Source organism: Sus scrofa, chromosome 4, assembly GCF_054392235.1.
Source record: "Sus scrofa isolate SSC_HxYL_T2T_F1_AM1 chromosome 4, Sscrofa_HxYL_maternal_Yorkshire_Landrace_v2.0, whole genome shotgun sequence".
NCBI classification, from domain to species: Eukaryota; Metazoa; Chordata; class Mammalia; order Artiodactyla; family Suidae; genus Sus; species Sus scrofa.
Window position 1 is genome coordinate 125586111 of NC_139386.1, and position 13626 is coordinate 125599736.

General features: G+C 36.1%; 1 protein-coding gene across 2 annotated transcripts in view; it reads left to right on the forward strand.

Annotated features, from left to right (window-relative positions):
* The window catches only part of DPYD (dihydropyrimidine dehydrogenase), a 783111-nt gene that overhangs the window by 345835 nt on the left and 423650 nt on the right, over positions 1 to 13626 (forward strand). For both annotated transcript variants that reach the window (XR_014842857.1, NM_214044.3), the window contains 1 exon segment: positions 650 to 819. Coding sequence is in view for 1 of the 2 variants with exons in the window: in NM_214044.3 (NP_999209.2) it covers positions 650 to 819 (170 nt within the window). In the remaining variant the exon portion in view is untranslated.

Genomic DNA, 13626 nt, shown 5'->3' on the forward strand with positions numbered 1-13626 from the left:
TTAACTACAATAGAAAAAATAAAAATCTTACCAAAAAAGAGTCATATTTCCTTCATTGCTCAAATTTATAAGCAAAACCAGGAAAAAGCAGTAAAAAGGAGAAAGTTTTATTTTAACTATTTTAAGAACATAGTTCTCAGAAATTCTTCAGTTACATAAAGAACAGTTAAAAAGTTTTAATTTTCAAAATGGACTAAGCGTAATATACATTAGGGCTATATGTTAGAACCTTAGAAGATGATATCTAAATAATTATTAACCCAGATCATAAGGATCCTTTTTTTGTCTAACAAAGAGAAATTTAAGGACAGTAAGTTAAAAATATATGCCACAACTTTGACAAAGAGAGCTTGAAGTGATTGATTTCAGTTTGTCATGACCCAAACTCTTCAAAATGTGTTATAGCTGTCCTTCTAGAAGGAAAAAAAAAAGAACTTAAAGGTATTGACTATGAAATTACATATATGAGCATATTTTTAAAATGGGAATAAAACTGTCTTTCAATGAAGCAGAATAATTTGATAGTGACACTCCATCCTCGAAAACTGCAAGATGCAATTTTACACTGCTTTGAGTACAAGTATCTTTTGAGCTGTCATGCAGAAATGGTTTCTCTACTTGAAAATGGGGTTTTCCTTTCATCATTCAGGAATGTGCGCCTGTCACTCTCCATTGCCATCGATACGGGGAGCCGTGATTGTACTCGGAGCTGGAGACACAGCTTTCGACTGTGCAACATCCGCTTTACGTTGTGGAGCCCGCCGAGTGTTCCTCGTCTTCAGAAAAGGCTTTGTTAATATAAGAGCTGTCCCTGAGGAGGTAAAATGGAACCATCAGAAACTATGGGGTTGTAATGCCACCAATTTTAGCAGATGTACCTGTTAATGTGCAGTCTCCTAGTTTAAATCATTAGAATGCTCTTCAAATTGGAAAGTGCAAATTTTAAAATTTCTGGGCTACCTATAGTTGCTTCTTTCTAGTACAGACATTCAAAGTAAAATAAAATTATTTTGTAATACTGATTTGGATCAAATGAGGCATTTATCTTTGTCAGTATGCGTGTGGTTCTTATTCTTAGTGTTAACATCTTTGAAAGGTATTGTGTTTAACTAGTAGCAGTGTATTTAACTGAGTGTAATGAGCTAAGTCTTCCATATCCTAACAATAGAAACTCTTCACAAAATGTATGGATGTTAGGAGAATGTGGTAATTAGACACATTCGGAATTTTCCATAAGCTAATTTTACAAGCTGCATTCAAATATATATATATCATAGTTAATTCATTCTGGTCTGAAGCCAGTAAAACAAAGATGTTGTCATTTATTTTTTTAAAAGAGCTCTAACATAAGTATTCTTTAGAATTAATAATTAGTTAACTTCCAAAAAATGACAGATTTAAAATCATTTCATTCTTACAGGTGACTGGTGACTAATCTTGGGTGAAACATCAGCAGGGTACATGTACCATAGATTTCTCAAATTTTAATGTTAAGAAAGATAATGCCTTATAAAGGATATTAGTTCTGAGAGCAAGAACCAAACGTATTTATAGAAAGATAAATTACTCATTTTATCAAAATCAGTATTACGAATTTGATTTGGTTTAGAATGCCTGAGCATATTTAGAGTCTCCATACTGGGAAAGACTTATAACTGTAGTCACGGGGTAATTTGTCTCATGTAGACTAACCACATTACAGATTAAATATCGGAGTCACCACTGGTTCATGACTGCGTTTCAAAAGTTAACTTTGTTCTCTGAGCCTTCCTCCATTCAGTCTCCCCTTTCAGATGTTTCCCCCAAAATGCAAGGTGGAGACAGTCTTAGAAGACAGGAGGCTTTTCTGGAGCACTGTTTTCAATTAGTGCAAGCTTATCGTGGAACCAATAAAAGGAAGATAGCTGTGCTGGAAGAAAGTCACTTGCCTAAGATAAAAGAAGAGAAGGGCTCGTTTTATAACTGCTTGAGCAATATGTTTTGAACTAAATCTTTTAAATCTTTCTTTTTAAAATCTTAAATCAGAGAAGTTTTTGTCATGAAAGGCTGCACCTTAAAAGTTGGAAGGGAAGGCAGCCCTGACTGGCAGTGTTAGTTTACTTCATACTTTGTGTTACAGTCGTTTTCCGTTGGCAAGGGTCACTAGAATTGAGTGGTGGTGATTTCTTCTGCATAGTAGACAACACACAAAAAATGAGACCAGATGATTACTAGAGAGGGTAGGAGTTTTATTTGTTTGTTAATCAAGCCACATTTGTTGAGCATCCACTGCGTATCAAGCATTGTTTTAGGCAATGGGAATAAAGCAGTAAACAAATTAGATACAATTCTTGCCCCCCAGGAACTCATACCTAGTAAGGAAAGACACTCAATAAGCAAACAAATAAATCGTCGCATAAATGTATGTTGAAAAGCGGTTTGTGGAGCAGTGGTGGCAAAAATGAATTCGTATGCAGGAGTGTAAGAACTGTGAGTGTGAGGAGAAGCTGTGGTGGAAGAGGAGGTGGGTTTGCCATTTTATAGAGGGGCCCAGGAAGGCCTCTCTAATATGATGACTTTGGGGCATTGAGATGAAGACACTGAATGTAGACGTTTAGAAGAAAAATATTCCAGATCAAGGCAAATGAATTCACCCTTGATTGAGGAAGGCTTTTAAACTTACGGAAATAGAAGAAGAAAAAGAATAAGTCGGTGCGATTGGGCCAAGGGAGAGAGGACTGCGTGTGGCTCTCTGTGGTGAGGTCTTGTAAGTGTTCATAAGGCTTTAGTTTTTACTGAGAGAAAGAGGAAACCATTGAACTGTTTTGAGCAAACACCAAGATCTGAGTTAAATTTTAAAAGGACTGCTCAATTGATAATTGAGAGAGAAGGCTATTACTTAGTGTGACTGGATTATAGGAAGGAAAGGAACAGCATCCAGGCGTAGCTCAGTCAAAAGGCCAAAGCTCAGTGAGATGAACCGTGGTTACCAGAGTGCGGAAAGGAAGTAGTGGGTCTGTGGGACAAGTGGTTGTATGCCTGCAGGAGGACGCACGTGGATCTGAGGCTTAATTAAAACTAGAAGAACAAAGGTTCGAATGGTTATTATTAGTTTACAAGAAACTGAAATGTTTATATGGTCTTAAAACTACTGGACTGTGAGCTCTGTGAGAGCAGTGCCATGGTCATCACTTTTTTTCTTCCTCTGCTCAGCAGAAGGGATGCCACATGAAAAGTGTTCAACAAATAATTGTGGAATGCATGTTTTCTGGAGAGAAGCAGCATCCAGTGCTTCTAACATTGAAAAGACGAAGCCTCTCCAAGTTAGGTCATTGTTACAACAGTAGGCATTTGAAGGTTTATTTGGCAATTTCAGGCATAAGTTTTCAACAGGAGAGAAGGGATAAGACATGTTAGAGTAACAGAGTGGGCATAGATTTCAGGGTTGGATCACTGGCTAGTGATTATGCTTTTTTACGATTGGGCACTTTCAGCATTTGTAGAGGTTCCAGTATTCATGGGTCATGGCCATTGTTTGGTTTTGTCTACATCAAAAGATGCCCAAGACATGGCAGTGCCAATTAACCCTTATGAAACTGGTGAGTCAATCTTGTGTCTATTTCAAGATATCGGTTTTGAGAGAATGCTCTTGGACAAATTTGTAACCTATATGAAGAATTTAACATCATATCCAATTTATTTGTATTTCTCCTATTCCTCCTGTGCTTTCTACCTCCAATAAACAAAACCTGCCGTCACATTTGATTTCCTTGAAGTCAATGAAGACTGAAAAACAGGGACATTTAGAGGTTTTCCAAATATGTAAATTGATTATTGGGCTTGGCCCTTGGATGGAATGTGGGAATAACATTTGTCTGTTGGTAAAAGGCCTCATGACCAGGCATGTCAGCCTGCATATATCCAAAGCTGTGATCTAATTCTCAAATGATTTTTGAAGGGGGAGGGAGATACAGAGCAATGTAAAATTCTCTCATCACTTAGTGACAAATGTGAGTTCTTATATAAGCTAGTTAGTTTTTGTTTTTTTTTTTTTTTTGGCTTTCTAGGGCCACACCTGTGGCATATGCAAGTTCCCAGGCTAAGGGTCTATACCACAGCCACGCAATGCAGGATCCAAGCCGCATCTGCAACCTACACCACAGCGCATGGCAACGCTGGATCCTTAACCCACTGAGCAAGGAAGGCCAGGGATAGAACTCATAGCCTCATGGATACTAGTTGGTATCATAAGACTCTGAGCCACAATAGGACTCCTAGGCTAGTTATATTTAGTAAGGAATTATTTGAGACTATTATATTACAGGGTTAGTAACAAAGAACTATGTAATTAAACTCAGAGACATTTTAATCTCCTAAACTAGAAGGCACTACCCAGTAGATTCTGCAGTAACAAGCATGCCCCATTTCTCTAATGCATCAAAATCACCTGGAGGGCTTGTTCAACACAGTTTACTGGGCCCTGGTCCCGGTTTCTGATTTAGTAGGTGTAGGGTGGGTCTGAGAATTTGCATTTTTAACCAGTTCCCTAGTGATGCTGAGACTGCTGATCCACTGCTGTAATGTATCATCAGTGTAGTTTCCAGCTGTCTAATTAGAGCCATAAGCAGTGTGCTGTTTTGAGGTACTTTCCATCTTAGTTAAGAAAGCATTAATGCTACAGGATATAAGGTTTGATGAAACGAAGCTACGGAGGCTTCATCAGCATATTGATGTAATTCTGATTCCAAACGTCTTTCAGTCTCCCTTGTGGCCTCACGCACATGCTAAATAGGATGCTACTGACAAACGCGCACTTCTCAGCCCCGGGTCCTTAGGGAAACCAGCCAATCATTCAGCACTATCCTCTAAGAAGAGGAGGGAAGATCTGTTAATAATTCCCTCCAGAACTTTCTGCAAGCTTAAATAGGTGAGATTAAATTTCACAGGATAACAGAATCCCCCAAAATGCTGGTATTAAAAGCTGTTGACAGATCAGATAGAACCGCAAGAATGCTTTAGGCAGTTGGGAATCCCTAGAAGGAGGCATGAAGGTCAGGACTCAACAGACCAGCTTGAGTTGATAAATTTAAAGGATAAGATTGGGAAAGGACCTTGTAGTTCTTATTAATTATTACTGAGAGGGGTATGGTACAAAATTACTTTAATGGCACATTCCCACACACATAGAATGTACCAAGAATCTATTGCTCACATATTCAGTTTTCTAATTGGAACGAAACATGGCAGATCTTTAGTTCTGCTGTATTTTAAATGGGCTCTCTAGTGTACTTCCTAGAGCCCTTTGGCTCCCCCCTGTTCATTTACCAGAGTGATACCTGATTTAACTTTGACAATGCCAGTCTCCATGTATTTTAGCTATTCAGAAGGTCAACAGTTTTGATAATGCTACTTCACTGTTTTTAGTAATAAAATAATAGAAAGAGATTGCCTGGTCGATTAGCCAAAAATTTCTTCATCTCTTACTATAACTCTGAAATCATACATCTTCATGTGGGAAAAAAAGTACCTTTTAACTGAATCCTTCTGGTACCACATAGCATACTCCATAATAGAGAATTCATGTGGCATGACCTCCCTCAGACACTTTTAATATCAAGTGATCATATTAAAACTATATCCATAAATATTTTAATCATCTAAATATTGCTAGCTAAGCATGCATTTTCTTACCAGTAGCTAATGCTTTCTAGTTTGGGCTCAATTATAAGAAATATGACCCTGGGATTATTTTTAGGAAATAACCTTTATAAGCTGGGACATATAATTTTGCCCAGTAAGAGTGATGCTTATAGCAGCTCTTCAATATTTGGCATCTTCACCTCATTTGAGTTGGTGTTCTTTACAGAAAATAATCAGAAACCTGTTAGCGTGATTGAAGATACGAAGATACCTGCAAACAAACAACACACACAGTTGTCCCCAGACATACAACGTTAGTTAAAGCTTGTTGGGGACACCCCTGGTACTAAGATACTAAGTATGACTTTAATAATTTACGAAGATGTGGGAACAACATTCCAAAGGTCTGTATGTGTTTACATTTTTGAAAAGCATGCAATTTCAGTGTAGTATGAGAAGGTGTAATGGAGAAGTCAAAAAGGAATTACCTAAAAGTTGAAGTACTCTGTTCTAGGTTATATATATTGTAGTCTGAGAATGCCCATCTGTAAAATCAGTGTACAACTATATGCTTCTCCAAGTTTCATCTGTTCCTCAAGTTCTATAATTTGAGCATGCAGATAAAAGATATGTGAATGATACAGAATCTGGTCAGGAAGGTCTCACCTCTCCATGGAATGATAGCAAATATGTTTTGAAATTTTTGACAATATCTATAAATAATTACACTTGAAAGAAGATGCAGTTAATGTGTTCCCCGTCAGGTGGTGACGTATAAACTCTGCTGCACTCAAGACATGGATATCAAAGAAGCTGGCAGATGAAGTGGTCAGGATTCTTCACCACATGTGATAATTCACATGGTGAGAGGGGAAAAAAAAAAAAGGATTGTAAATAGACCTGGAGCCAACAATAGCCTGTGCCTGCTCAAGATTATATATTTTAAATCTTAGATATGTTCAGAAATCCCAAGGGGAGGCTACATTATGTTGACTTAGGAATATCTGTGAAGCTAAAAACCCTGCACCTTTTAAAAAGGTTTACCAACCTTCTCATATATACATATATATGTGTGATACACACACACACGCATACAGACACTGATTCATTAACAGGGAACATTTTAAACTAGCATCAAGGCACCAACAAGCCTTATTAAATAATATTTTGTTATTACTCTATTAACATTTATGTTGTTATTACTCTATTAACTTTTATGTGAAAGTTAGAAGCTCCTCTCCCACTAATAGTATTCACTTCAGTTTTCCAATATCTTCTTTTCATTTTTATAAGTTGAAAATATTAAAAAAAATAATTGTGTAATTTTTAAACACATTTTTCATGCATTCAATTTAAAAGATAAAAATAGAAGAAAAACATACATGAATTAATGTAAAAGCAAAGGAAGCTAGTCTTTTTAAAAGTGATTTTTTTTTTTCTCTTAACAAGGCGAACTCATCCTACAAGTTCTGCTCTAAATGTCATTTTCTCTTTGAAGCCTTCCTTAGTTCCATCTTAATTAGCCTCTCCCTCCTGGGAGATCTTAGAGCTCTTTATGCTTCCTATACTACAGCCTTATCACATAGGGTAGTTATTACTTTATACTCATCCCACAAGTTAAAACGCAATCACCTTTAAATGGGTTGGCTCATTCAACTTGGGTCTCGCTAAAAGTATAGAGCAACACTTGATCCAAGGCAACAGAGCAGTGAAGCATGTTGTATAAAATATTTTAGGGGCATTGAAAACCTTATAGGAAGACCCTAAATTAACATGAAATATTCAAAATATATTTTTATTTATACACATACATTCTCCTCAAAATTACTTGTGATTGCTTTTAAGTATTTTAGTTTTATTTCATTATTTATAATTTAATTTTAATTTTTAAAAATGTGTTATACTATAATATCAATGAACATTAAAAGTAGATTGGAAAATGTTAATTGTTCCTGATCTTTGGTCTCTTAAAAGATAACTGAGAATCTTTTTAAAAGAAAGAAAAAAGAAATACAACTGAGCAGTATGTAAAACCAAAAGTTAAAAATCAATGAAAAGTTATAGAATCAGAGAGGATTATCAATAAGACAGAGGATCCTGACTTGTACCGAATTTATATGAAGAGACATCTGAAGATTGAAGAAGGTGCTGCAAAGTTACCAAAGTTATGCAGAAGATAATTCTGTGAGATACTCCAGCAACAGCCAGGAATGCTTGACTGTAGCAAAATCTAAGCTGATGAGTGAGAAGAGCTAGTCAGATTTAAGAAAATGTTGTCAATCATAAATGAGTAGTGTTTAAAAATACTCTCTTCTTGTTAGAAAAGATGTATTTTATGATACCTGTGCAAAGGCACTTTAAGCCTGTAAATTATTCCATGCATTGCATTTCCGCAGCTCAAGGGCAACACAAAATAGTTAAGGGGCAACTGCATTCAGCGTGTAGTACAACTCTAATGTGAAGAAATGTTTCCTTCTGTTCAAGATTCTTCGATTTTAAAAGCTTAAAGTTAAAAAACCAAATGCTTATAACACCATAGGAGGTATTAAAGGAGGGAACCTCAACTTGTAGTTTCAGCAGATTTTTTGGCCCAAGAAAAAAATAATTGTACAATTAGCTTGTGTATTCCAGAGAGTGGAAAGTATATCAGTATTTCTGTGCACTCCACCAACAGACTGTGAGTCTGTATGAAAACATCTGCCCCGGGGGAGAGGGAGGAAGTGGGAGGGATCGGGGAGCAGCTTGGGGTTATTGGATACAACTTGGAATGGATTTACAGGATCCTGCTGAGTAGCATCCAGAACTATGTCTAGATACCTGTATTGCAACAGAACAAAGGGTGGGGGGAAAATGTATACATTAAGAGTAACTTGGTCCCCATGCTGTACAGCGGAAAAAAATTAAAATAATAAAACCAAAAAAACCATACAAAATATATTAGGACTAAAGTAAAGAAGAGGAACTTAAGTTTGGATGGCTGTAGTTTACTGTTTACTTCCTCTTTCTTTATCTCCCTTTATCTTTTTGGGAACCAAAATAACCAGAACACTGAACTGTGAAATCAAACTCACGTGAATTGGACATATAACTTGCAATGAGCTTTACTGATAATTTCAAGGATACAGGTAAACATGAAATGTGGCATAAGCAAGAGGAGGTGCAAGACCACCAATACAGTTCTCTAGGCCCCTTCTTTCTGCACGAGGGTGTGCTTTGATCCAAAATAATGAAGTCTCTAAGTAACATTAATAGCTCCATCATTTACGCAAAAGGAAGCTGTTTTAACTATAGAACATCTCCAGTTTATGCTCAGATACTTATGTGGCTTTTGTGACTCTTTAGAGAGAGCCATGGTCCATAAATCCACAGTTTCCAGGTTTTGTTTTCCAGAGCATTCCCAGGTTAACCAGGTGTATCTTGCCAAAAGCCTTGCAGAGGTAAGGGCTCTCCCACTTGCAAATGCTGGTTCATCGTTTGCTTCCCATTGGCATGTTTACAGAGGGATTTAACCAGGTCTCTTTTCTTTCTTTCTTGAGATAAACTCTTTTACTTTCCTACACCTTCACCAAAGGAAGATAATCTGTTTCATCCCAGAATTTCTCAGTACTTAATTCCTACTCACCCTTCAAGATTAATTTATATTGTACCTTTTCCAGGTTGCTCTTTCTTGACCTGTATGGCTGCTGTGTAAAATTCCCTTGCATGTGCCATTAGAACAGAGTGTATTTGTATGTTATACCATAATTTAATTACAGCTTTTGTCTGCCTCCATGAGGTTTTTGATAGTAGGGATTATTTTATTAGCCGTGTCACTTAACAGCACTTTGGTAAATGATAGGTGCTAAATAAATTTACAAATTTGTTACTTAGAAATTTGGAAAATGTATAAGTTAGTAGGACTCTTACTGTGTAGTGTGAATAATTTCACCATGATGAAATAATAGATAATGTTGTCTGGGATTATCACCGGCCAAAGCAGACTAGCCAACAATTTTGATTTGAAATACCATCTCTGAGGTTCTCATGTTCATACAGAATTAATAACTTGTGACGTGTTTAGCTATCTTGGTGAAGATAATCCTTACAAAAAGTATTGTTTTTCATATCGTTTCTCAAACTTTGGCAATTAGAATTTAATATATGCTGGTTTCAAGGTCTGCTCATTATGGTTTATAACCTATGCTTACTTTGCCTATATGCAATCTAAAAATGAGTTGACATCATGCTTTTAATTATAGTAAATTAAGTTGTTTCATAATTTCCACAGTATGATGCCTGTAATATTAATCAGACCAAATCATCACATTACATAAAGTTAATCATTAAAATGATGATCATTATTGCATGCTATAGCACTCTATTTTTATTTCACTCAGCGTCAACCACGTATCTTCCCTGAATATGAAGATAAAAATCAAAGCTAAGGAGAAGAATTTTTTTCACTTTCTTCATACAGTATGAAAAGAAAGTAACGATTTGATTTATTGAACCTCAAAAATGGAACCTTATAGGTGCTTTCTCTTTTATTCCCTTAAATAATTATTGGTGGAGATGGAGTTCCCTTGTGCTGCAGTGGGTTGGTCCCTGCAGTGGCTCTGGTCCCTGCAGTGTCATTGTCCCTGCAGTGGCTCTGGTCCCTGCTCTGGCACAGGTTCTATCTCTGGCCCAGGAACTTCCACATGCCATGGGCATGGCCAAAAAATTATTAGTGGAGAAAAGGTCAAGAGACATTTGTTTGTTTGCTTGATGTACCATTGTCCCTCATTACAACAGGCTCCACCAAACAAGTAAATAAATATGTGTGCTACCAACAGAAGTGTTCATATACCCAACTGACGGAGTTGCTGATTGTTAATGATCATTCACACACACTAGGTATTCCAAAGCGCTGTAACACTGACATCTGGGAACTAATTAGCACAGAAGGCTGATTAATTTGAACAATACAATATTAAGGCATGAGGTTAGACCAGTGGTCAGTTTGGTCCACCGTTTTCTCATGTAACTGACCACTGAGGAGGAGCACCATCTGCTTTTTGATTTCGAACTCACAGCATAGGATGCTCTGGCCAGGTAATCAAGTAAGCATGTCTTCTGCATGCTCAGTGTTCCTCGCTTTGGAATGGGTGTTTAGTAGCCATTGACTCCAAATACTCCTAGTTGGTTGTCACTTTGTTAGCCTGAATGTCCTCTGGGTTTTCCCATCAGTTACTCATCTCGGTAAACACAATGTTATTCAGCGTCTACTGGTGCCAGTCATTTGCATACATACTGACAGGGCTGAAATTCACTTCATGCCCTTCCATGTGGCATATTGGGTGGAGTATATCCTGATTTGCCAGGCATCTGTATGAATGTTCATTTGCTCGTAGTCGTCATTTGTTAAACATTTGAGTGCCACTTCTGACACTGGGCATGGAAAGTTAAGTAAGAAAGTCTTTCTGTACTTAGGTTTTTGAAGGAATTTACTGTCTAACACATAAATGTATGTAAATTCTACTTTAATTTTCCACTCGTATCCCGAGATAATGCATTCTATTTCTCTACTATTTGCTTTACCAAGTAGTACTTCGTTCTAAACTTATCTTCCTCTAGATTTAAAGAGTCTCTGTTAAATCGTTTACAATATTGGGTTCATAAGTTCATCATAGGTTCCTGTGTTTCATGATTCTATAGTACCTCTAAACTTACGTGAAGTAGGAAGCTTGAATTTCCTCTTCCCATTGATGGAAGCCTTTATCCAGCCAACTTGTTACCTTTAATTTGCCTGTGGCTAGATCCTTTCCAGTTCCAATTAACCTTGTTTTGAGATTCAAGAACTAGAACCATATAAAGTCTCATCCTTTCAAGTATATTACAGTCGCTGCCTTTGACTAAAATGAATACCACAAAATTTCGTTTTAGCCGTTATCAGGATTTTAGCTAAGCTTTGTCATCTCTTCATATACCTTTGGTTTCTCTGAGTCTCAGATTCTCTTATGTAGGAGGGAAATAATACATCTTCCCAGAAAAAGTTGGTTGTGAGTCCAGCAAGTAGCAAAGTGCCTGAGATTGATGATAAATCTGTAAATTATGATAATAACTAGTGTGTTATTGGCCTTTTAAACAACAACAAGGAGAAAAAAGTTGGTTCAAAGAGAAATACCTTAAAAATAATGTATGCTAATATATAGGTCTCATAACGTATCTCCTATGTGAAAATTAGAATGAGTTATACATAAAGCACTTCTGCTATATAAGTATATTTATTATTATTTTTGTCTTGTCAGACAGATTTATTAAATAGTGAAAATAAATTCCTATGTTGTCCACAAATAACTCAAAGATATTTCATTTAATATATAACTTCAGGAGTTCCCGTCATGGCTCAGCGGTTAACGAATCCAACTAGGAACCATGAGGTTGCAGGTTTGATCCCTGGCCTTGCTCAGTGGGTTAAGGATCTGGCGTTGCCATGAGCTGTGGTGTAAGTTGCAGATACGGCTCGGATCCCGCGTTGCTGTGGCTGTGGTGTAGGCCAGTGGCTACAGCTCTGATTGGACCCCTAGCCTGGGAACCTCCATATGCTGCGGGTGTGGCCCTATAAAGCAAAATATATATATATATAAAACTTCAATTATGTTGAATTCTCATTTTCATAATATTCCCCTATTGACTAAGATAAATCTTATTATCTCAGTTCCTTTTCAAAATAATATCAAAACTTTTCAAATAATTACATATGTTGAAGTCCTGTCTTTCCAACATAACTTTAAAAGTTTTCCCCTCCTTTATGTAAAAAGAAAATCTAGGTACCCAATAGCAAAATAACAGAAAGGGATGTGATGTATGTCTGCTACTCAATATTTTCATCTTACATGTTTTAGAGAGTAAATAACATTGCAAGTTTCAAAAGCAGAATTTTAGAATAATCTCTTTGGGGACCAATGCTCGTATCTGCTGACTTCCATGCACTGTCAGATAGCAGGTATGACTACTAAATATTTGAATATGAGTTGTCAATCTGGGCGCATATAGAAAAATGTGATGTGAGTTTAAGATATTAAAATACTCCTTCTTCATGTTCATGACTCTACATAGTTTTTAGACCCTCAAAAGTCGAAAGCCCTGGTGAGAGTACTACTAAAGTATGTTCAAGCATTAAATCATTGGTCATCTTATGTTAATTGTTCAAAGCTTTAATTTGTTTATAGTGTTCAGAACATTTTTGTTTCTGAATTCAATGCCAAATTTGTCAAGAAAGTATATGAGATTATCTACAGGTGATAATAGCTGTTACCTAAGTAATCATGTTTAAGAAGAGTAGAATGGGATAAAATAGTCCCTAAATCGGTCTGAGACATACTCCAGTTTGTGCAGCATAGTTCAGGACTTTACATCCGCCATCCACTAAAAAGAGTACTGTTATGAATACACATCATGTATTGATTTATTCAAACTATAAACATTTGGCATTGTTAGCCAGTCAAGTATGGCATTATCATTAAAATTTAGCATCACTTGACATTTTTGAAACACAATAAACTGGTGTATATTAATGAGCTATGACACTACATTACACAAATGTGACAAAAATGATACAGAAATCTGTATACAGCCATAGTTATTTTGTAATTTGAAGTGTTTAAAGAATATTTTGCCTTCTAGACATCACTCAAACATTTTTATTTTGTAGAAAATTAAAGAGGGATCTAAATTTCTTTGGATTATCTTTTTTTTGTTTAAACTTTGTTGTTGGGCTACCTTTCTTTTATTAAGATTTAAATTTTTAAAAAAATTTATTTTATTGAAGTATAGTTGTTTTATTAGTATTGTGTTGTTTCAGATGTACAGTAAAATGAATAAATTATATGTGTGTGTGTATATATATATATATATATACATATATATATATGTTTTTTACATTCTCTTCCATTATAGGCTATTATAAGATATTGAGTACAGTTCCCTGTGATATACAGTAGATCCTTGTTGGTTATCTATTTTGCATATAGTAGTGTGTATATT